This window comes from Lontra canadensis, unplaced genomic scaffold, assembly GCF_010015895.1.
Source record: "Lontra canadensis isolate GAN:19392208 unplaced genomic scaffold, GSC_riverotter_1.0 scaffold116, whole genome shotgun sequence".
Lineage (NCBI taxonomy): Eukaryota > Metazoa > Chordata > Mammalia > Carnivora > Mustelidae > Lontra > Lontra canadensis.
Genome location: NW_022631110.1, coordinates 2,801,543 through 2,825,562, shown reverse-complemented (window position 1 = coordinate 2,825,562; position 24,020 = coordinate 2,801,543). Strand labels below are relative to the sequence as shown.

Sequence of the window (24,020 nt, the reverse complement as noted above, 5' to 3'; positions counted from 1 at the left end):
ATGCAAAGAAAAAAATTTTGAAGGAAATTAAAAGTGTTATCCCAATAAACCCAAATGATAGGAAAATGGAACAGCCTTATTGCTGATATGGAGAAAGTCTAAGTGGTCTGGTTAGAAGATCAAACCAGCCACCATATTCTCTTAGGCCAAAGCCTAATCCAGAGCAAAGTCCTAACTCTCTTCAGTTCTGTGAAGGCTGAGAGAGATGAAGAAGCTGCGGAAGAAAGGTTTGAAACTAGTGAAGGTTGGTTCATGAGGTTTAAGGAACCTCCATAATATTAAAGTTTAAGGTGAAGCAGCAAGTGCTGAGTAGAAGCTGCAGCAAGGGATCCAGAAAATCTGGCCAAAATAATGAATGAAGGTGGCTCCACTGAACAACAGATTTTCAATGCCCATGAAACAGTCTTCTATTGGAAGAAGATGCCATCTAGGACTTCCACGGCTAGAGAGGAGAAGTCACTGCCTGGCTTCAAAGCTTCCAAAGACAGGCTGACTTTCTTGTTAGGGGCTAATGTAGCTGGTGACTTGAAGTCGAAGGCAATGTTTATTCACCATTCTGAAAATCCTCGGGCCTTCAAGAATTATGTTTAATCCACTCTGCCTGGGCTCTATAAATGGAACAACAAAGCCTATATGACACCACACCTATTTGCAACATGGTTTACTGAATATTTTAAGCCCACTGTTGAGGCCTACTGCTCAGAAAAAGATTCTTTTTAAAATATGACTGCTCACCGACAGTACACCTCGTCACCTGAGAGCTCTGATGGAGATGGACAGTGAGATTCATGGTTCTGGGACTGCTAACACAACATTCATTCTGCAGCCCATGGATCAAGGAGGAATTTAGACTTTCAAGTCTTATTATTTAAGAAAAACATTTCATAAGGCCGTAGCTGCCACAGATAGTGATTCCTCTGATTGATCCAGGTAAAATAATTTGAAAAGCTTCTGAAACGGATTCGCCATTCTAGATGCCATTAAGAACATGTGTGATTCATCGGAAGAGGTCAAGTATCAACATTAACAGGAGTTTGGAAGAAGTTGACTCCAACCCGCATGGATGACTTTGAGGGGTTCAAGACTTCAGTGACGGGAGTCACTGCAGATGTGTTGGAAGCAAGAGCACTAGAATGAGAAGTGGAGCCTGGAGATGTGACAGAAGTGCTGCCATCTCAGGGTAAAATTTTGTTGCTTCTTATGGATTAGCAAAGAAAGTGGTGTCTTTTTTTTTTTAAAGATTTTATTTATTTGACAGTGAGAGATCACAAGTAGAGAGGCAGGCAGAGAGAGAGGGGGAAGCAGGCTCCCTGCTGAGCAGAGAGAACCCGATGCGGGGCTCGATCCCAGGACCCTGAGACCATGACCTGAGCCGAAGGCAGAGGCTTTAACCCACTGAGCCACCCAGGTGCCCCAGAAAGTGGTGTCTTGAGATGAATCTACTGGTGAAGATGCTGTGAAGATTATTGAAATGACAACAAAGGATTTAAAATAGAATATACATTTAGTTGATAAAGCAGCAGCAGGGTTTGAGAGGACTGACTCCAATTCCGAAAGAAGTTACTGGGGGCAAAATGCTGTCAAACAGCATCGCATGCTACAGAGAAATTGTTCATGAAAGGAACAGCCAATCAATCTAGCAAATTTCATTGTTGTCTTATGTTAAGGAATTGCTGCAGCTGCCCCAGTGTTCACCAACCATCACCCTGATCAGTCAGCAGCCATCAAGGTGGAGGCAAGACCTTCCACCAGCAAGATTACAGCGAGCTGAAAGTTCAGATGATGACTACCATATTTTTAATAATAGAGTAGTTTAAAATTAAAGTATATACGTTGTTTTTTAGATATGCTACTGCACACTTAACAGACTACAGTATAATGCAAACATAACTTTTATATGCACTAGGAAATTGAAAAATTCTCCTGACTTGCTTTATTGTTAAGATTTGCTTTATTACAGTGGACTGAAACTGAACCTGCAGTATCTCTGAGGTGTGCCTGTAAATGAAATAGAAAACAGAAAAACAATAGAGAAAATCAACGAAGCCAAAAATTGGTACTTCCAAAAAGATCAATAAAATTGACAAAACTTTAGCTAGACTGGCCAAGAAAAAAAGGATGAAGGACTCAGATTTCTAAAATCAGGCATGCAAGAGGGGTCATCACAATTGACCATAATTGACAGAAATAAAAGGTTATGAGGGAATACTATAAACAATTATACACCAACAAATTAGATAATCCAGAAGAAATGGACAAATTCCTATAAAGATACAAACTACCAAAATGACTAAGAAGAAATAGAAAACCTGAACAGATTTAGAACAGATGAAAAGATTGAATAAGTAATCAAACAAGTTCTTATGAAGAAAAGCTCAGGATGAGATGGCTTCACTGGTGAAATCTACCAAACATTTAAAGAAAAATTAAAACCAATCACACAAACTCCTCAAAAGAAGTATTGAGCATACTACCCATCTTGTTATATATACCCACATTATTGTACGAAGCCAATATTTTATCTTGACACCAAAACCAAAGATCACGAGAAAACCACACATCACTACAACACCTCTTATGAATATAGATGGAGGGGCATCTGGCTGGCTCAGTCAGTAGAGCACACAATTCTTGATTTCAGGGTTGTGAGTTTGAGTCCCATGTTGGATACAGAGATTACTTGAAAATTTTTTTTAATTAAAAAAAAAAAAAAGAATATAGATGGAAAATCCTCAATAAAATACCAGCAAACTGTATCCAGCAATGTATAAAAAGGATGATATACCATGAACAAGTGGGATTTATCCCAAGAATCAAGGTCTCTTTAATATCCGAAATTTTAAAAATATCATATTAATTTTAAAAAAAGGAACAAAAACCACATGATCTTCTCAATAGATACAGAAAAAGCATTTGACAAACTCTAACACTCTTTCATGATAAAAACACTCAATAAATTTGGCATAGAAGGGAACTTCCTCAATCTGATGAGAGGCATCTACATAAAACACATGGCTGATATACTTAATGGTGGAAGACTGAATGTGTCCCTTTTATGATCAGGAACAAAGTAAGGATATCTGCTTTCACCACTTCTAGTCAACATGAGTCTAGAGGGTAGCCAGGACAATTAAACAAGAAATAGAAGTAAAAGGCATCCAGATTGGAAAAGAAGTGAAACTATTTTCATTCAGAAATAGTATGATTTTGTATATAAAAAATCCCAAGGAACCTACTAAAAACTATTAGAATAAACAAGTTAATCAAGATTGCACAGTATACAAAAAACAATTGTATTTCTATATGCTAGAAATGAACAATCCAAAAATGTAAATTAAGAAAGTAATTCTACTTTCTATAGCACCACAAAGAATAAAATACTCAGAAATGAATTTTTTTTTTTAAAGATTTTTATTTATTTATTCGACAGAGATCACAAGTAGACAGAGGCAGGCAGAGAGAGAGGGAGAGAGAGAGAGAGAGAAGCAGGCTCCCTGCTGAGCAGAGAGCCCGATGCGGGACTCGATCCCAGGACCCTGAGATCATGACCTGAGCCGAAGGCAGCGGCTTAACCCACTGAGCCACCCAGGCGCCCCCTCAGAAATGAATTTAACAAAGAAATTCAAAATTTTTACACAGAGAAACCAAAACTTTCTTCAAGGAAATTAAAGAGCTAAATAAATAGAACAATATTACATGCTCATGGACTCAAAGACCTAATAGTTAAAATGACAATAACCAGGGGTGCCTGGGTGGCTCAGACAGTTAAGCATCTGCCTTAGGCTCAGGTCATGATCCCAGGGTCCTAGGATCAAGCCCCACATTTGGCTCCCTGCTCAGCGGGAAGCCTGCTTCTCCCTCTCCCCCTGCTTGTGTTCTCTCTCTCACTGTGTCTCTGTCAAATAAATAAACAAAATCTTTTTTTTTTTAAATGGCAATAACCAGGGGTGCCTGGGTGGCTTGGTCGGTTAAGCATCTGACTCTTGGTTTTGGCTCAGGTCATGATCTCAGGGTCATGATCTCAGGGTTGAGAAACTGAGCCCTATGTTGGGCTCTGTGCCCAGCAGGGAGTCTGTTTAAGATTCTGTCTCACCCTTTCCCTTTGTGTCTCCCCCTCCCAAAATAAATAAATAAAATAAAATAAAATAAAATAAAATAAAAATAAAATGGCAATGGCCACCAAATATATCTACAGATTCAAAATAATCCCTAACAAAATCCCAGCTGGCATTTTTGTAGAAGTTGACAAGCTGATTCTAAAATTCATATGGAAATGCCGGGGTGCCAGAATAACTGACACAATCTTAAAAAACAAGAACAAAGTTCAACTCACATTTCCCAGTTTCAAAACTTACTGCAAAGCTGCACTAATCAGGACAGTGTGACACTTGCATTAGGATAGAGATACAGATCAATGGAATGCAATTTAAAGACCAGAAATAAACCTATACCTTTATCGTCAATTGACTTTTGACAAATGTGCCAAGACAATTACTTGGGAGAAGAATAGTCTTTCCAACTGCTAGTGCTGGGACAACTAGATAGCCACATGTAAAAGAATAAAGTTAAAGCCCTACCTCACACCACATACAAAGATTAACTCAAAATGGATCAGATACCCAAATGTAAGAGCTTAATCTATAAAATTCTTAGAAGACAATATAGGAATAAATCCTCATACCTTTGAGTTAGGCAATGGCTTCTTAAATACAACATCAAAAGCACAAGCAAAAACAAGAGAGAGAGAGAGATTGGATTTCATCAAAATTAAGAATTTTGTGCTGCAAATAATACCATAAGGAAAGGGAAAATATATCCCACAGATTGAGTAAGACTATCTGCAAATCATTTATCTAATAAGTGATGTGTATAAGATATATAAAGAATTCTTGTAAAACCATAATAAAAAGAATAATAACTCAATTAAAAATTGAAAAAGGAGGGGCGATTGGGTGGCTCAGTTGGTTGAGTGTCTGTCTTTGACTTTCACCATCAGTCCAGGGTCCCGTAATTGAATACGCACACTAGGCTCCCTGCTGGGCAGGGGAGGAAGTCTGCTTCTCCCTCTCCTTCTGCCCCTCCCTCTGCTTGTTCTCTCTCTCTCTCAAATAAATGAATAAAATCTTCTTTGAAAAAGGTGGCACCTGGATGGCTCAGTGGGTTAAAGCCTCTGCCTTCAGCTCAGGTCATGATTCCAGGGTCCTGAGATCAAGGCCCGCATCGGGTTCTCTGCTCAGCAGGGAGCCTGCTCCCCCCCCAACTCTGCCTGCCTCTCTGCCTACTTGTGATCTCTGTCAAATAAATAAATAAAAATCTTTAAAAAAAAAAAGTTGAAAAGGGATCTGATATAGACATTTCTTCAAAGAAGATAAGCAAATGTCTAATAAGTACATACAAAGGCCCTCAATATCACTGGTCATTAGAAAAATGCAAATCAAATCCACAGTAAGATTCTATCTCACATTCACTAAAATGGCTACCATAAAAAAGATCATAATAAGGGTTGGCAAGGATGTATAAAAACTGGAATCCTCATACACTGCTGGTGGGAATGTAAAATTATGCAGACCCTTGGGAATAAAAGCTTACAAGTTACTCAAAATGTTAAAAATAGAGTTACCATATAATCTAACAATTCCACTTTCAGGTATATACCCAAGAGAAATGAAAACATATGTATGCAGAAAATCTGTCCACCAATGTTCAAAACATTATTATTCATAATATCCAAAAAGTGGAAAAAAGACAACTTTCCATTGATGGTCTGATGAATGGTCAAAGAAAATGTGAACTATCAAGCCAAAGCAATCTTGAAGAATAAAAATATAACTGGCATTATCGCAATTCCAGACTTCAAGTTATATTACAAAGCTGTAGTAATCAAAACAATATGTTACTGGCACAAAAGTAGACACTGAGATCAATGGAACAGAATAGAAAACCCAGAAATAAACTCACAGTTATATGGTCAATTAATCTTCAACAAAGCAGGAAAGAATATGTAATGAGGAAAAGACAGTGTCTTCAACAAATGGCTTTGGGAAAACTGGACAGCTACGTGGAAGGAATGAAACCACGTTCTTACACCACACACAAAAATAAACTCAAAATGGAATAAAGACCTAAATGTGAGACCTGAAGCAATAAAAATCCTAGGAGAGAGCACAGGCAGTAACCTCTCTGGCATTAGCCATAGCAACTTTTTCTAGATAGGTCTTCTGAGGCAAGGGGCACAAAAGCAAAAATAAACTATTGGAACTCCATCAAAATAAAAAGCTTCTGCACAGCAAAAGGAACAATACACAAAACTAAAAGGCAACCTGTGGAATGGGAGAAGATATCCGCAAATAACATATCCGACAAAAGGTTAATATCCAAAATATATAAAGAACTTATCAAACTCAACATCCAAAAAAACAAATAATCAAATTTTAAAAACAGGCAGAAGACAAGAACAGACATTTCTCCAAAGACAACATCCAGATGGCCAACAGGCACATGAAAAGATGCTCATCATCACTTACCATCAGGGAAATGCAAATCAAAACCACCATGAGCTATTACCTCACACTTTCAGAATGGCTAAAATCAACAACACAGGAAATAACAGGTGTTGGTGAGGATGTGGAGAAACAGGAACCCTCACGCACTGTTGGTGGGAATGCAAACTGGAGCAGACACTGTGGAAAATAGTATGGAGGGTCTTCAAAAAGTTAAACATAGAAATACCTTACAATCCAGCAATCGTACTACTGGGTATTTACCCAAAGAATACAAGAACACTAATTCAAAGAGATACATGCCTCCCTATGTTTATAGAAGCATTATTTACAATACTCAAGATATGGAAGCAACACAAGTGTCCATCAGTTGATGAACAGATAAAGAACAGTGATATAGATACACAACGGAATACTACCCAGCCATAAAAAAGAATTAAATCTTACCATTTGCAGTAGCATGGATGAAGCTAGAGAGTACTATGCTAAGTGAAATCAGTCAGAGAAACACAAATACCATATGATTTCACTCATACATGAAATTTAAGGAACAAAACAAATGAACAAAGGAAAGGCGGGGGGCAAACCAAAAACAGACCGTGAACTATAGAGAACAAAGTGATGGTTTCCAGAGGGGTGGTAGGTAGGAGGGGATGGGTGAAATAGGCGATGGGGATGAAGGAGGGTACTTGTGCTGAGCACAGGATGATGTCTGGAATTGTTAAATCATTATATTATACACGTGAAGCTAATGTAATACTGTGTGTTCACTGTACTGGAATTAAAACCTTAAAAATTTTTTTTAATTTAAAAAAAAAAGAAAATGTGGTCTATTCATATAATGGAATATTACTCAGCCATAATAAGGAATGAAGCATTCATACATGTTACATTAATGAACCTCAAAAACATTGTGCTTAGTGAAAGAAGCCAGTCACAGAAGACCGCACATTGTGTGATCCCATTTACATGAAATGTCCAGAACAGGTAAAATTTATGGAGACAGAAAGAGAAAGCAGACTACTGGTTGCCTAGAGTTGTGATAGGGGGAAGTGACTGGTGACTGCTAATGGGTTCAAGTTGTGCTTTTAGGGTGGCACAAATGTTTTAAAACTAGATTATTTTGGAACACCGAAAAAAATTAAATTTAATTTAAAAAAAGAAAAGAAGAAGAAACTAGGTTATAGCGATGGTTGCACAACTCTATAAATATCCTATCGGTGAATTAAACTGGTCAACTTCATGGTATGTAAATTATGTCTCAACAAAGCTGTTAAAATAAATTAATTTGAGATTAATTTACTAACATAATAAAATATAATATGATATAAACTTGTTGTGGAGACATTCTTCTAACAAAGATGAAAATCCAAAAGATATGATGAAATTATATACAAAAATGTGATTTCATAGAACTAAAGCAAAATGAAGACACCAACAAAATATATACAATGTAACTGTAAAAATCCTCTATCCCTCATTTACAAAGAACTCCTAAAAATTGATCAGAAAATGACAAACAACCCAATGTAAAATGGAGGAATAATTCAAATAGGAAATTCAAAGAAGAGAAAAATGCAATGTCCAAAAACATAAGAGGCAAAAGTGCTAATTAAAACAATGAGATTTACCATTTTGATCCAACAGTTTGGCAAAAATCAAGAAGTGTAGTAATATCTGAGACTAACAAGGATGTGGAAAAGTTGGTATGTTGTTTTTCAGATTGTTAATTGTTAAAACTCTTTTGGAGTATCCAGCAAAATTTTAAACCATAAATCCATAAACTCCACATTTTGAAATTTTATGTAAAAAAAGTCCTAAAACTTATGGCTGTTTGCATGCAAGTGTGAATGTATGTATACACACACACACACACACACACACACACACAAGGAGAAGTATTTGTTCTATACAACATTGCTTTTAAGTGCAAAACCCTGGAACCAATCTAAATGGCCATCAGTTGAATAAGATTTTGTCACTCCATAATTTTTACAGCACATCTACTAGAAAGATTGAGTTAGGACTATGTATTCACTTGGAGTAATGTTCATGATATCATCTTTAGAGAAAAAGTCAGTTGTAGAGTATGCTGTGTGATTCTATCTTTGTAAAAAAGAAAAAAAAAAAAAAGAATGTACGTTGCAAGCTGCCTTTCTCCTTCCCCTCTGGGATCTGCACTGGATGAGGGAAAGGACTTTTGCCTATTTTGTTCATTGCTCTATCGTCTGTGCCTGGTACAGTGCATGATACACAGGAGGTGCTCAACATTTTTAAAATTTGATGAACATAATGGTTTGTTTATTCTTGTAGAGCAAGAAAAGGGAAGAAATGTCCACTCTGGGCTATCAATTTCAGTTGCCTCTGGGAAAAAGGATCATTAAGAAGGAGGGGGAGAGAAGATCATTAGCATTTTCTGTATACATCTTTGTTTGGTCTCACTTGTTAACAACAAACATACTCATTTTATAATGAAAACTTCTTAAAAAGATCACGTTGAATGGGGAAAAGGAAGATAAGCTATGGAGGCCATCACATGGAGAGACACTCAACTCTTGTCATTCTACGCTTCCGGGTAGAAAAGCGACCAAGAGGCAAGAGCACACAGGGCTGTTCGGGGGACAGGGAGGGCTTTCGGGTATGGGACCAGGCGGATGTGGGGACCTTCTTTTCTTTACATTCAATTAGAAGCTGCTCATAGACACTAATGGCTTTACCCACTTAAAGAGACATATGAATTGAAAATTGCTCCTCTTGGTTTCAAATATGAATGCATTCACCGTTTGGTGTCTGGAACTAATTCTATTGTGTTTATACCAATGAGTGACCAGTAAGGAGTTGTCTTCACTCTCGTAGCTGCTCTTAGTCACTCTGGCTGGTTCTACTGGGTCACCAGTAGCAGTGCTCAGAATTCTCCTTGGAGCATACATACCTTTCGTAGAGAGGCCTCGAGCACGTTGCCCTAGTTACTTGGTACTGGAAAAATCGAGGGGTCATATCACAACACAGTTTGATGTAAGCTCCTCGATTGCTGCCTTCTTCATAATAATTAGAAGCAGAAAATACCGTAACAACCTGATTAAAGAAAAAGAGGGCCCGGTTCACGTAGAGTTAGTTCTCAAAAGGTCCTTCAGTAAAGGCAGAAATAGCTCCATTCCTAAAAAAGCAAAAAGCAAAGTTCCAAATCCATACAAATGACCCAAGTCTGACAGGACTTTCTGTGATTGCACTGGAGAGCGACAAGGCTTCAAAATCAGTGCTCGCGGGAATACGAACTTCCAGTCACTCACCCCCATAGGGCGTAGCCTTGCGATCCTATGTACAATTCCAGTTCCGTACCTTAGAAATCTACTTAACGCTTGGTTTTGCAAATTCTAATTTTCCAAGCTGGTAATGCCTTTGCTTTCTTTCCTTGTGATACTTGAGTGTTCAAAACAAAACTCCTCTACTATCAGTCTTTCTCTTTTGCTCCAAGTTGACTGATGTAGAGGGCTTGGGGCCGTGCACAAAACCAGTCCTTCAAGGGCAGAGAAAGTAGTGGCCCGAATACAGAGTGGCCAGGACCACTCTGCTGGGAAGGAACCAGCCCTGGGGCCATGGAGGGGGATGGCAGGGTAACCCTGGTCGTGGACAGGAGCTTGGGCCCAGTACAAAGAAACCTTAAATAATACTTGCCTTCACTATATCACAACCTGAGCAGGAGCTGAAAATGAACTAATTAGAGTTAAGAAAAGTGAAAGTCTTGAAATAGAGATACCACATGGTTTGGTATTCTGTTTTATTTACTGTTATTCTCTGGTAGAAAAGGGATATCCCAAGACAACCTGGAATGACAAACCCGCTCCTCAGCCCTCTTCCAGCCTTACCAGACACCACGGAAGGAGCACGACACGTTCCACTTTAGGGTCCGCAGCTACACTGACCACAGTGGGCGACTCGCTAGAGCTCACCTGCTCAGTGAGGAGAAGTGAGGCGGGTTTTGTGGCTCTGCCCTGCACAGGGCAAGTACAAAAGGTGAAGGAGAGCCTAGGCGGACTCACGGCTGCTTTTGACAGGCTCTGTGAGGGTAAGTACCTTCTCCGCCGTGTTGCACCAGAAAGCCGCCTTTTGATTAATAAAGAAGGTAGCCTGTCCGTGGGTGCGCTTAGAGCTACGTGTCAGAATTTCTATCTCTGGGATTCGGGAAGATCGGGGAAATAAGCCAAATAGCTCTTCGGGTGAGGCACACTGAGGCCCCTTCAGACAACCTGTGTGAACCTCGTAGTCTCCTGTTTCTGTGTACCAAAGCCTGGCCTCCTGTTTTGGTCCCGAGGAAGTCACCTTCCCATGAGCCTCTAGGTAAGATGCATCCTGGGAAGAAAAACTGCCTGGGGCGAGGATGTGTGTGATGCTGTCACCACCACTGTCCGCTTACCTTCCCGTCATGGCAGATTTCATACCCTTCGGGCTTACATTCATGAGACCTGATCAGCATCTTCAACTGAAACTTATTAAGAATCTTGGAGGTGATATCTGGTCCGAAATAACAGCCTCCTCCGCGACTTGTGTTTGGGTAACAGCCTCTTTTGCCTCTGGGATCACTCCACAGAATATCGACAACCTTTGGGCAACAAACCAGATTAGGCCGCTATTCATAAGCGAGAGTCTATCTTTCTAGATTCCAGCTTATTTGCCAGAAGTATTAACCCAAGTGATCCCAGAGTCTGTTCCTCGTTCCTCCTTCAAACTTGGTGCGGACTCATCTCCTCCATGAATCTTTTCCACAATACCTGTAATGCCCACAGTCACCGCAATCCCTGTCCACTCATTACCAATGACCAGTGCAGCCATACTTCATAATCACAAAGAGTCAGCCCTTGCTGTTTTTGGTCTGTCTTCAGAAATCTTTTTTTTTAAAGAGTTTATTTATTTATTTGACAGAGAAAGAGATCACAAGTAGACAGAGAGAGGGGGAAGCAGGCTCACTGCTGAGCAGAGAGCCCAATGCAGGACTTAATCCCTGAGATCATGACCTGAACCGAAGGCAGAGGCCTTAACCCACTGAGCCACCCAGGCGCCCGTCTTTAAAAATCTTATCATGGTCATTTCACAATTGCTGAATCTACCAAGGTCTTTTCTCTTTCTCTTTTTAAAAAATTTTTATTTATTTATTTGAGAGAGAATGAGAGTGACAGAGCACAAATGGGGAGCAGGGGAGAACAGCAGAGGGAGAGGGAGAAACAGGCTCCCCGCTGAAGAGGAAGCCCAGTGTGGGGCTCGATCCCAGGACCCTGGGATCCTACCTGAGCTGAAAGAAGACACTTAAATGACTGAGCCACGCAGGTGCCCCTCAAGGTCTTTTCTCTTAAAAGAGCTACATTGTCATGTTCCCAGGAGAAAACAGTTCCCCACAGAGAACACACATTAGAGGTTCTTAATATGTTCAAAGAGGTAAGGTAGGTCTCCCAGCTGTGGCTTTGGCCCTGGTTTTTGTCCTGTTGAGCAGATAGCGTGAGGAAGACTTTCTCCCAACACAAATAGAGACAAGTGTTCATCCAAGAGTACTTCCTAAGTCATCTCCTTCCCTTTTTGTCCCGTTGATAGAAACATTCTCAGTTCCACTGACTGGTTTCCACAATGTGTCCTCCTAAATCCACAAGTATTTCATTATCATAACATTTCCTTTTGGGGCTGAAAGAGGAAAACGCAGCCTACATGATGCCCAAGACTGAAGATCCAGGTTTCTAAGAATATTTTTCATTGTTCTGATCTACGTATAATGTTTCTTTATCTAAATTCCTACAGGCATTAAAGCAGTAGTGAGAAAAACTAACTTTGTCACTAAAGCTGTGCAGCCTCAAGGAAACTCTCAGAGTCTTAGTTTTCAGATCTTTAAAAGTGGGGGTTTGGGCCAGGTGACTTGTAAAGTATCTCAAAGTTCTAACAGAGTATGATTCTAAAAGTCTGTCTTTTCCTTGTTTTTCTTCTGCAGGCTTGAAGGACCATGCATTTGAAGTTCTGCAGTTACCCGGGCAAGTGCAAGTCACGTCTTAACAAGAGAACCAGAAATGGTTGTCCCAGTAAACGGGACTGTACACCCATTTATAGGTCTGATATTGAAGGGGAGCTGGAATTAAGTGAGGAAGAAGACAGTGAGGTGGAGAGAAGCGCAGAGCTGGTAGAAGAACTTTGGAATAAGCACCCGGTCAGAGCCCGTAGCAACCCTCCATCAGGCATGAACGAGACACTTGGGGAATTTTTGATGACTGACAGCAGTGAGAGCTAAAACCACCTAAAGAAGATTCATAATCTTTTCTCCCCCACTGAATTCCAACACTGGCACAATCCTACCCTACAAATAAATAAAATGGAGCCCATTTACCTTGGTGGTGTTTATGACAAAACCAACACTTGCGTTGGCATATCTGGCTCTTACACCATGAATTCATGTTTGGGGGTCCTGATTTGACCTTCAGTATAAGGAAGGCAGAGACATGGAACACAAGGAATGGTGTTTTATAAAGAGGGGATTTAGTTTTAAATTCTCGCATGAAATGCGTCATTTATCGCCAAAATTATCCCTGGAAAATCTTTTTAATTACCCTTAATGTGCACTACACATGATTTTATACACTAATATGGATGTGAGAATATTTTATATAAGTGATAGTATACAATGGGATAGATAAGCTTTATGACAATACAATTTTACATACTTTTCTCCTTTTTGTCATATACATGTAGTTGAAATTTACATAAATTCAACGTATGTGACGGACTCTATTAAACTAGAATAAGCACTGACCAAAGAGTTAGTTCCTCAAGCGTCCCCTGTGTCATGTTGGGCAAATCATTGAACCTATTTGAGCTTTAGTTGGCTCATCAATGAAATGAGAAAGATATAGCAAACATTCATTTTTCTTTGACTCAAAGTCAAAGGGGATAGGAGTTTTATAGAGATGAATGTCTTCAGAATTATCCATTCCATGAGTTTGCATTTTTTTTCTGTCTAGAACTCATTCACCTGACTCTGTTGAGCCAGACTGTAGCTATAATACAGATTTGATCCTGAGATCCTTTGTTGGTGAAAACAAATTCCTCTGCAGAGACAAGTCCCTTTCCTTCCAACAACATCCTCTCCTCTGAAATGCAAAGGCCTTGTGAGTGGTAAGTGCATGAAAGAACAGTTATTCACAACATCCTTTCCTGAAAATTTTCAGACCAAAAACTGGGAAACTTTTACTGAATGACAGTTCTTATAGGTCCTGGTCGACAAAAATCTATTCGTGTCTCAGCCTTTAAACCTCCTAAATCCAAACTAAATTCAGCAAGAAGTGCCCTGGGCTGTCAGCAGCTCTGAATAATCCAGTTCCCAAAAGTATGTCTTGGGGGAGAGTTAATAGCTCCGAAAAGGTGTATCTAAATGCTTCATTTCTAAGACACTAAAGCTACAAAGTAACTCTTCTTTTGTATTTTCCCTCAGTGATGTGTCCTCCTTCCAGCTTTGGGACGTGTCGTTTGAAAAGCTGTGCTCAACCCAAACCTTCCAGCCAAACCGAAACTGCTTTAGATGCCTACTCCTTGTTTCATTGCCTCTCTGGATAAGCAGACACTGACACAGTTCATTTTGTTTTTGAGACCCCCCAGCACTCTGAAGTCATATTTCCCTTCAGAAAAGGTGCATGGGCGTTAAAGTCGGACCAGGAATCCATCCTCCTCTGTGGTTCAGTGACTAGCCACGTGACTACAAACAAGCCATTTCCCTCTCGGGAGCCTGTGCGAGGAGGCCGACCACCCTATCTAAAATTACAGCTCCGCCCTCCACCTCCGGTTCTCCTGATTCTCCCAACCTTGTTCTGGTTTTAATTTTTTTCTGTAGAACTTCCCACTTAACATATTATATAATTGACTTGCTTTTTGTTATATTATTATTTAACTCCTCCCCCTAGAATGTAAGCTTCAGGAGGTATCAGACCTTTGGTCACTGACATTCTCCAAGTCTATAACAGGGCAGGTGTTGAATAAATACTTGTTAAATGAGTGAATTAAGAGAAAAGAGTCACTCAGGAAATAAATAATTAAAGTTATTTTTTAAACCTCTCTGGTCTTCTTGTTGCAAGTCAGTCCTAAAGGAAGGGTATCACGCTCGTCTCTATATAGTGACATAGCTATGAGTATGTAGATGCCCCACATATCAGTGAACATAAGATAAAACTTAAATTATAGCACTCTGCCAAGAATCATGCACTTCTGTGAGTAGGGGACAAATAAGGAGCCAATGACCTTTATTATAACATAGCTCATAGCTATGGAGTAATAAAGTATGAAATCTGATTTTCTCTGAAATTTCAACTCTAGCTAACTAAAGTATGCATGCCCACTTTGTACCAGCAACTGAGAGGAAAAAAATGTAAGGGTACAAGTGAAATTATTAAAATAATGGGAATGAGATTCTGGTCCATTTTATCCAGCGATGTATATGGAGTCGGCAAGATGCCTACATGTCTATATCATTGGGGTGGTGGGAAGTTCTGTTACAGAATAATGATCCCCAGTCTCCTCCTTCCCCTTTCTTAAGACTCCGTTCTCTCTAGAATTCTAACTTATCTAGGCTTCCAGAGGCCAGAATTTTTTTTTGTGAAACTCCAATCTCTTTGGCATCATCCTTTTTATTCACCATCCTAGAAGTGCTTGTTCTAACCTTTAGTCTTTGGAATTTGGATCTCAGAATCTAAGGCAGGGTATCCTTTGCTACTTGCTATAGGTTGTCTCTTGTTCTTCTCTATTTTTAAATACTTTGGATGCACAAGCTATTGATGAATTCTGTTTCTCTCTTCCTACCTCTTCTCCCTCCCTCTCGATCTCCCCACCTCTCTCTCTCTCCTCACTGATTAGAAGATATTTTACAACAGAAATCACATTTTAGTCAACACTTTCAGCAGTCAAGGTATAAGAGTACAGAGTCAAGAAATAGAGGCTTCTTAGAGGTAAGCAATCAGAAGAAAGCTGATGGTTCCACGATACTAGTAGCAAGAGTGGACCAGACCAAAGTTTCAGCGACAGAATCAGGGAAAGGGGCAGATGAAAAAAGCCTCCGACAATGATTGTACCACCGGCAGCTAAGGAGACGGACTTTAATAGGATCAGATTGTGGAGCTATTCCTGAGCCCTGGGGCATTGTTAAGAACAATAGCACAATTAGCCGGCAATTAGTGAAGACCCACAGCTGCGTCTGATACAAATAGAGGCAGGTGCACCAAAGCTTAGAGGGAAATAAGGGAAAGAGACCATAAAAGAGAGCCTACCTAAAACTACAATGACTGCACGCCCACTCCCCCGGCCCCCACACCCCGGTTGTGAGGGAAACTGTGCGTGCTGCAGGCGACCCCACTGAAGAGTGACATCAGAGAATACACACTGAGAGGTCGGTCACAGACTTCACTGACCTAGTCAAGTCAAGCACTAAACAAATGAGTGAAAACGCAAATAACAACAGTAAGCCCCAGAGGAGCATGGGAATAACTATCTAGAGTTACTACAATATATTACTTAAAACGCCCAGTTTTCAACAAGAGTTATAGGACGTGCAAAGAAAAAAACACACAAGGAAAAACAAGCAGGCAATAGAAATCTCCTTTGAGGGGAATAGGTGTTGACTTAGCAGACAAAGATTTCAAAGCAACTATTATAAATATATTCAAAGACAGATAAATATATTCAAAGACAGACAGATATATATATCTGTATATCTATCTATATATATAGCACTCCACTTAACAGGAATCAAATACATTTTCTTCTCCAGAGCACATGGAGCATTCTCCAAGATAGACCATACACTATCCATTAAAAAAAGCATCACTATGTTTTCAAAGGATTTAAATCATATAAAGTATGTTCTCCAACCAAAATTGAATTCAAGTACAAAGCAGTAAGAGAAAGAAATATGAGAAATTCACAAATGTGCAGAAACTAAATAACATGCTGCTAAATAATGTATGGGTTAAAGAAGAAATCACAAGAAAAATTAGAAAATACTTAGAGATGGATGAAAATGAAAGCAAAACATGGCAAAACTTACAGGAAGGAGCTAAGGTAGTAGTTACAGGGAAATTTATAGCTTCATTACAAAAGGCAAGTGATCTCAAATTAATGACATTACCTTTCACCTTAGGAAACTAGAAAAAGAAGAGCAAACGAAATCTAAAGCAAACAGAAAAAAGGAAATAATAAAGATTAGGGTAGAAATAAACGACGGAGAGAATAGAAAATAATAAAGGAAGTCAATAAAACCAAAAATTGGTTTTGTGAAAAGATCAATAAAATTAACAAACCTTAGTGAGTCTGACCAAGGAAAAAAAGAGACTCAACTGGCTAAAATTAGGAATGAAAGAGGTGACAGCATTACAGACTCTATGTGTATTTAAATGTATATATATTACAAACAACAAGATAAATTAGATGAAATGGACAGATTCCAAGGAAGAGAAACTATCAGGATTACCAATATACAAACTACTCAAGAAGAAATAAAAAATCCGAATAGAACTATAGCAAGAAAGAAGACTAAGTTGATAATTTTTAAGAATTCCTACAAAGAAAAGCCCAGGCTCAGATTGTTTCACTGATGAATTCTACCAAACATTTGAAGAAAAATTATCAGTCCTTCATAAACTCCTTCAACAAGTGGAAGAGGACCTAATGCTTCCCAACTCATCCTATGAGGCCAGTCTTATGCTAATACCAAAGACATCACAAGAAAACTACAGAACACCCTTATGAATATAGATGTAAAATCCTTTTAAAAAATTAGCAAACTGAAGTGAGCAGCATATAAAATGTATTACACACCATGACTAAGTGGGATTTGTCCCAAGAATGTAAGGTTGGTTTAAATCAATCAATGTAATACGTCATATTGATAGAGTAAACAGTAAACCCCATAAGATCATCTTAATAGATACAAAAAAATCATTTGACAAAATCCAACACTCTTCCATGATAAAAACATTCAACAAAGTAGGCACAGAAGGGAACCTCCTCATGATGAAGGGCAGCTAATATACTTAATGGTGAAAGATTGAATGCCTTCCTCTAATATCAGGAATAAAAAAAAAGGATGTCTATCTACTCTCATCACTTCTATTCAACGCCGTACTGGAGGTTCTAGACAGGGTTATTAAGGAAGAAAAAGAAATAAAAGGCAGCCAGTTTGGAAAGGAAGAAGCAAAATTATCTCTATTCACAGATAACATGCTCATGTATATAGAAAGTCCCAAGGAACCACTAAAAATCATTAGGATGAATAAACAGGCTTATCAAGGTTCATAACATGAGATCAGTATACACAAGTCAACTGTATTTCTAAAGGTAATTTAAAAAACAATTCTGTTTTACAATAACATCACTTGAGCAAAACAAGTGCCTCAGTGTACATTATTAAAAACACTGTTGAAATTAGAGATCTAAATACATGGCAAGACATTCCACATTCATGGAATTGGGTATATAATATTGTTAAGATTGCAATAAGAACACAGATTCAAAGCAATTCCTACCAAAATCCCACCTGTCTTTTGGTAGAAATTGACAAGATGACCCTAAAATTCATACGGAAATTCAAGGGACCCAGAACAGTCAAAACAATCTTTTTTTTTTTGCCTTGAAGATTTTATTTGTTTATTTGAGAGAGAGAGAGTGGCAGAAAGAGAGAGCATGAGAGGGGAAGGGCAGAGGGAGAAGCAGAACCCCAGCTGAGCAGGGAGCCCCACTGCCACTGGCCCGATCTGGACTCCAGGATCATGACCTGAGCTGAAAGCAGTCACTCAACCAACTAAGCCACCCAGGTGCCCCCAGTCAAAACAATCTTAAAAAAGAATAACAAAACAAAGAACTCACATTTTCCAGTTTCAAAACTTTCTACAAAGCTACAGTATTCAAAACTGTGTAGTGCTGATTAAGAGTCTAGAAATAAACCTTCATATTTATGGTCTGTTGATTTTTGATAAAAGTGCCAAGAAAATTCAATGAGAATAAGTGGTATTGGAATAACTGGAGATCTACATGTGAAAGAATAAAGTTAGACCCCTACCTCCCAGCATACGCAAAAATTAACTCAAAATGGATTACCCAAATGTAAGTGCTTAATCCATAAAATTCTTAGAAGAAAATATAGCGATAAATCCTCATGACTTTGGGTTAGGCAAAGGTTTCTTAGATAGAACCCCCAAAACACTAGTAAAAAAAATAAATATTAGATTTCATCAAAATTAAAAACTTTGGTGCTGCAAATAATACTATCAAGAGAAGGAAAAGATAGCCCACAGAATAGGAAAGAATATTGGCAAATAATAAATCTGATAAGGAATTTATATCCAGAATATATGAAGAACTCTTACAATGCAATAATAAAAAGATAACTCAATTTTTAAAATGAGCAAAGGATCTGAATAGATATTTCTCCCAAGATATACAGATGGCCAATTAGCACACGAAAAGATGCTCAACATCATTAGAGAAATACCAAAACCACAACAAATCAAAACCATAATAAGATTCGACCTCATACCCACTAGGACAGCCATAATCAGAAGGAGAGGGACGCCTGGGTGGCTCAGTGGGTTAAAGCCTCTGCCTTCAGCTCAGGTGATGATCCCAGGGTACTGGGATCGAGCCCCACATCGGGCTCTCTGCTCAGCAGGAAGCCTGCTTCCTCCTCTCTCTCTGCCTGCCTCTCTGCCTACTTGTGATCTCTCTCTGTAAAATAAATACATTAAAAAAAAAAAAAGGGAGAGACAATTTCTTAGTGAGAATGTGAAGAAATTGGAACCTTCATACATTGGTAATGGAAATGTAAAATGGTGCAGCTCCTTGGGAGAACAGTTTGGAAGTTTCTCAAAATGTTCAACTTAGAATTATCTTATGACTGAGCAATTCCATTCTCAGGTATATACCAAAGAGAAATGAAAACCTATGCCCACAGAAAAACTTTTATGTCAGTGTTCATAGCAGCATTATTCATAATAGCCAAGAAGCAGAAACAACTCAAATGTCTACCCACTCATGAATGAATAAACAAAATGTAGCATATCCACACAACGAAGTACAACATGGATGAACCTCAAAACACCGGGCTGAGTACAAGAAGCCAGACATATTGTATGGGTCCATTTCTATAGCATGTCCAGAATAGGCAAATCTATAAAGACCAAAAGTAGATTCGCGGTTGCCTAAGGCTGGGGTAGGGGGTGATTGGGGAGGGAAGGGGGAGTGACTAGTAATAAGTATGGAGTTTCTTGTTCGGGTGATGAAAACATTCTAAAGTTAGATCGTCATGACAGTTGCTCAACACTGTAAATATACCGAAACCACTGAATTATATACTTTTTTTTTTAAGGTTTTTATTTATTTATTTGACAGGCAGAGATCACAAGTAGGCAGAGAGGCAGGCAGAGAGAGGTGGAAGCAGGCTCCCTGCTGAGCGGAGAGCCCGATGCGGGGCTCGATCCCAGGACCCTGAGATCACGACCTGAGCCGAAGGCAGAGGCTTTAACCCACTGAGCCACCCAGGCGCCCCTGAATTATATACTTTAAATGCAAGTCTATCTCAATGAGACTATTAAAAGTATAGTGATGAGTTCAGAAAGAAGAGTTTGCTTATAAAGGTAAGTCACTTGTTATGCATCTAAGGGACAGCATCATCAATGCGGCATCTTCACTGCCACTTTGGTGAACACTTTGATACCTACCTGTTCCCATTCATGCTTTGGTAACTGTTCGGAAGGGGATTCATTTGTAACATTTGCACCTGTCTTAGTTTTCTTCAAGTCAGTATCATGGTCTTCATCTACGGAAATTGGTGGCATCAGCACAGATTTCATCTACAAAACAAATTCACACTTTAGCCAAACCCTGTGCTTCACGTGCTGCTGGCAGAAACTCCAGTGCCCATTGCCGCTCTGTCTCTATTGCTGTGCCTCAGCTGATGAAGGTGGTGTGTTTTTCCAGGCCACTTAGGATCAGGATACTTTGCCCAGCTCCTCCCTAAAGTTCCACGCCACCATTTTCTCCTGGGAGTGCTGCTAGCCATCCTTTCTCCTACCCTCTGCCAGGGAGCTGAAAGAATTCTAAACTAGAATCTCAATCTTATAGAATCTTCCTTCTCTGTTCCTCTGCACTGACAGCCCCGCCGACCTACCCACCTTACAAAAGGCCTTTGATGAACCTAGAAGGTGGTTGTCATCAGGTTTCCCCCAACCCTACTCCCTGCTGCCATTACCAACCATACCACAACAGCCGGCATAAACCAGGAAGTGTGGTCATCCCTACCCTTAGAGGGTCCTAAGGGATGGGAAAGTGGAGAAAATGGGAAAGGTATAAAATTGGACCTGAAAATCTACTTTTGCATTTCATTTGGTAGAGTTCCAAAGTCTTAAACCTTCTACTTTTGCTACAGTTCAATTATATTTAACACAATAAGTATGTGCTGTCAATTCAACCTCATTCTAGGAGGGGTAGAGGACACAAGAAGTACACAAGTCCGATTTCTATCTTTAAAACCAGGCTTATGAGTGGGTGGAATGATGACCCCCAAAGGAGATAAAATTTGTTTTCCTGGGAAAACTCCTGGCCTAAAAACTTCTCCCCAAGGGGTGTCTTGGTGACTAAAATTCAACCCTCAGTTCCAAGTATCAGGAAAGAGAGGAGAGAGTTGGAGGGAGAGTGCTTTGTGTTCAGAGCTTACTCTATGCTGTTTTCTTCACCTAAATAATTATATTTAATCCTCCTAACAATTCAATATAGTAGGTATTTTTAGCTTCCATGCACAGGGGCAGAAACTGAGGTTTCAAAACCTTTCATACCCAGTCACCCAGCCAGGAAATGGCAGAAGTAGGATGTAAAGCTGGTTTGGGCTGTCTGATGTCAGAGCTTCATGAACGTTACTAAGTCAAGGTGGCTCTCACCCTTTGATCTCCGCAGAGAGAGTAACAGCCATTCCAGAGACATGGTCTTTTTTTTTTTTTTCTTTTTTCCTAAGTAGGCTCCACAACCAGCATGGAACCCAACTCGGGGCTTGAACTCATGACCCTGAGATAGAGACCTGAGCTGAGACCAAGAGTCAGAGGCTTAACCAACTGAGCCACCCAGGCACCCCAAGCCATGTTCTTCATAGCTCAGAAAGCTCTAGAGAGGGCTGGCTGCTCAGGCTCCCTTCAGAAAAGGGTAAGTTTTCAATCAGATCAATTGTAGTGGCTGCCATGGCTGATGAGTGCTGTTGTCGCATGGCGGGTGGTGGTAGAGCACGGCACTCCTGCTGCGTGCTTGACAATACCTGACTGACTAAAACATCATGTTCCCTCACTCTTGCCTAGAATCACGTCCACTCGTTATGTTAAACTGGCTATCTTGATCGAAATGTTTTACTAGTTTGACTATTTGCTGATACCATGAGAAAGAAGCCTTCAAAACAGGGTGACCTTAAAATTTACTGCAGTTGGAGTACTGAGAATAAAGGGAGACACTATTAACAATTACCAGAACAACAGGTACAAGCCAGGAGATATGGTCATGGTTGGGTGAGGTTGGAGAGGAGGGATGTAAAATCAGGAAAGGGGTGGTAAAGAAGTTTCTATCCAGTTTTGTCTTCAGTCTTCCCTGCTTTGGTCTTAAATGTCTTAGGACACAGCCAACAAACACTGATTAAGTATTCACTACATCATCCGAAGGGGCACATTCACCCGAATGTTTATAGCAGCAATGTCCACAATAGCCAAACTATGGAAAGAAACTAGATGTCCAACAACAGATGAATGGATAAAGAAGATGTGATATATATATAGATATATATATATATATAATGGAATACTATGCAACCATCAAAAGAAATGAAATCTTGCCTTTGCGACGACAGGGATGGAACTAGAGGGTATTATGCTTAGCGAAATAAGTCAATCAGAGAAAGACAATTAACATATGATCTCCCTGATATCAGGAAGTTGAGAGGCAATGTGGGGGGTTTAGGGGGTAGGAAAGGAATAAATGAAACAAGATGGGATCGGGAGGGAGACAAACCATAAGAGACTCTTAATCTCACAAAACAAACTGAGGGTTGCTGGGCAGCGGGGGGGGGGGCGGTAGGGAGAGGGTGTTTGGGTTATGAACACTGGGGAAGGTATGTGATATGGTGAGTGCTGTGAAGTACAAACCTGGCGATTCATAGACCCATACCCCTGGTGCTAATAATATATTATATGTTAATTTAATTTTTTTTTAAAAAACATAGATTATAAAAAAGTAAAAAAACAAAAAGTATTCACTGCATCTTAGGTGCTGGAGTTATATCAGTGAATGAGAGAAGCAAGGGAGGATAGAAAATAGTAGCCCAATTCTACACTTAGTTCTGGTAACTGTTACGAAGGATATGTACAAGGGGCTTGAGAGCAGATAGAAGCGGACCTGACGTAGTCCGGAGGTCATGGAAGGCTTCCCAGAGGAGGGGGTCCATTTAAGCTGATATTAAAAGGATGAGAAGAAGTTAGCAATAATACTATCTTTCATATGTATATAAAGTAATAAGGGTTCCAGAAACTCAAGGTGAAGAAGGGTCACACTTCTGTCTATACCAAATTAAATTCCAGCTCTAGACTCTACTTGTCTGGATTGGTTGGAAGTTGACTCTCAGTCTGGAGGGGTAAGGGTTCAGGCTTCTCACTAGGACCGTATCTGGTCATCTGGTTCTGGAGCTGCTATTGGTCCTCATGCTCACAGGGCACATCCTATGCCCCTGGTCTGCGGGCTTTGCCTGGGCTCTGGTAAAGGACCCAGATAATTCCAGTCACTCGGCAAGACCCAGCCGGAGCCCTTTGCTAAGTATGGGAGCTTTACAGGCCACACCCAGCCTCTTCCCTTAGAGGTTCTGTACCTGTTCTTGCTCTGTTTCTGTTGTACTGAATCTGATTACTCAGTTTAAAACATTTCCCCCCAAAATACCCTGAGCCATTTGGAGGATAAGAGAAGTCATAGCAATTCAGAAATAAATTGCTCTATGACTCCATCTATATGAGACACCCCGAGTAGTCAAATTCAGAGACAGAAGATAGAATGGTGGTCAGCAGGGGCTAGGAAGAGGGGAGATTGGAGAGCTGCTGCTTAATGGGTAGAGTTTCAGTTTGGGAAGATGAAAAATTCTGGGGATGGATGGTGGGGATGATGGCACAACAATGAGAATGTACTTAATGCCACTGAGCTCTACACTTAAAAATGGTTAATTAAAGTGGTTCATTTCATGTTATATATATTTTACTACAACATTAATCAGAAATTTTAATTTTAAAATATCAGGATTCTTCACTTTTAGAAACTATATGAAATGCCAACAGTTCCTCGTTTTCCACTTACATCATGAAGTTAAAAAAAATACATTTGCCATATGTAGAAGTTACCCATTCAGTTCTTTATCTTGCAATCATAGATTTTCTTAAAATTTGTACTAATTTTTGCAGAGTTATGACAACTACTAAAACGTAAGTGAATACAAAATTA

At 39.6% G+C, this 24,020-nt stretch overlaps 1 protein-coding gene across 1 annotated transcript in view; it reads right to left on the bottom strand.

The window, feature by feature from the left end:
* Window positions 1-24,020, bottom strand: part of PPEF1 (protein phosphatase with EF-hand domain 1) — a 99,730-nt gene that overhangs the window by 12,598 nt on the left and 63,112 nt on the right. Inside the window, exons 10-12 of the mRNA XM_032840829.1 lie at window positions 20,228-20,359; window positions 10,915-11,100; window positions 9,433-9,575 (exon numbers count right to left, since the gene is read on the bottom strand). Coding sequence (XP_032696720.1) covers window positions 9,433-9,575; window positions 10,915-11,100; window positions 20,228-20,359 — 461 coding nt within the window. The remainder of the gene's footprint in view (window positions 1-9,432; window positions 9,576-10,914; window positions 11,101-20,227; window positions 20,360-24,020) is intronic.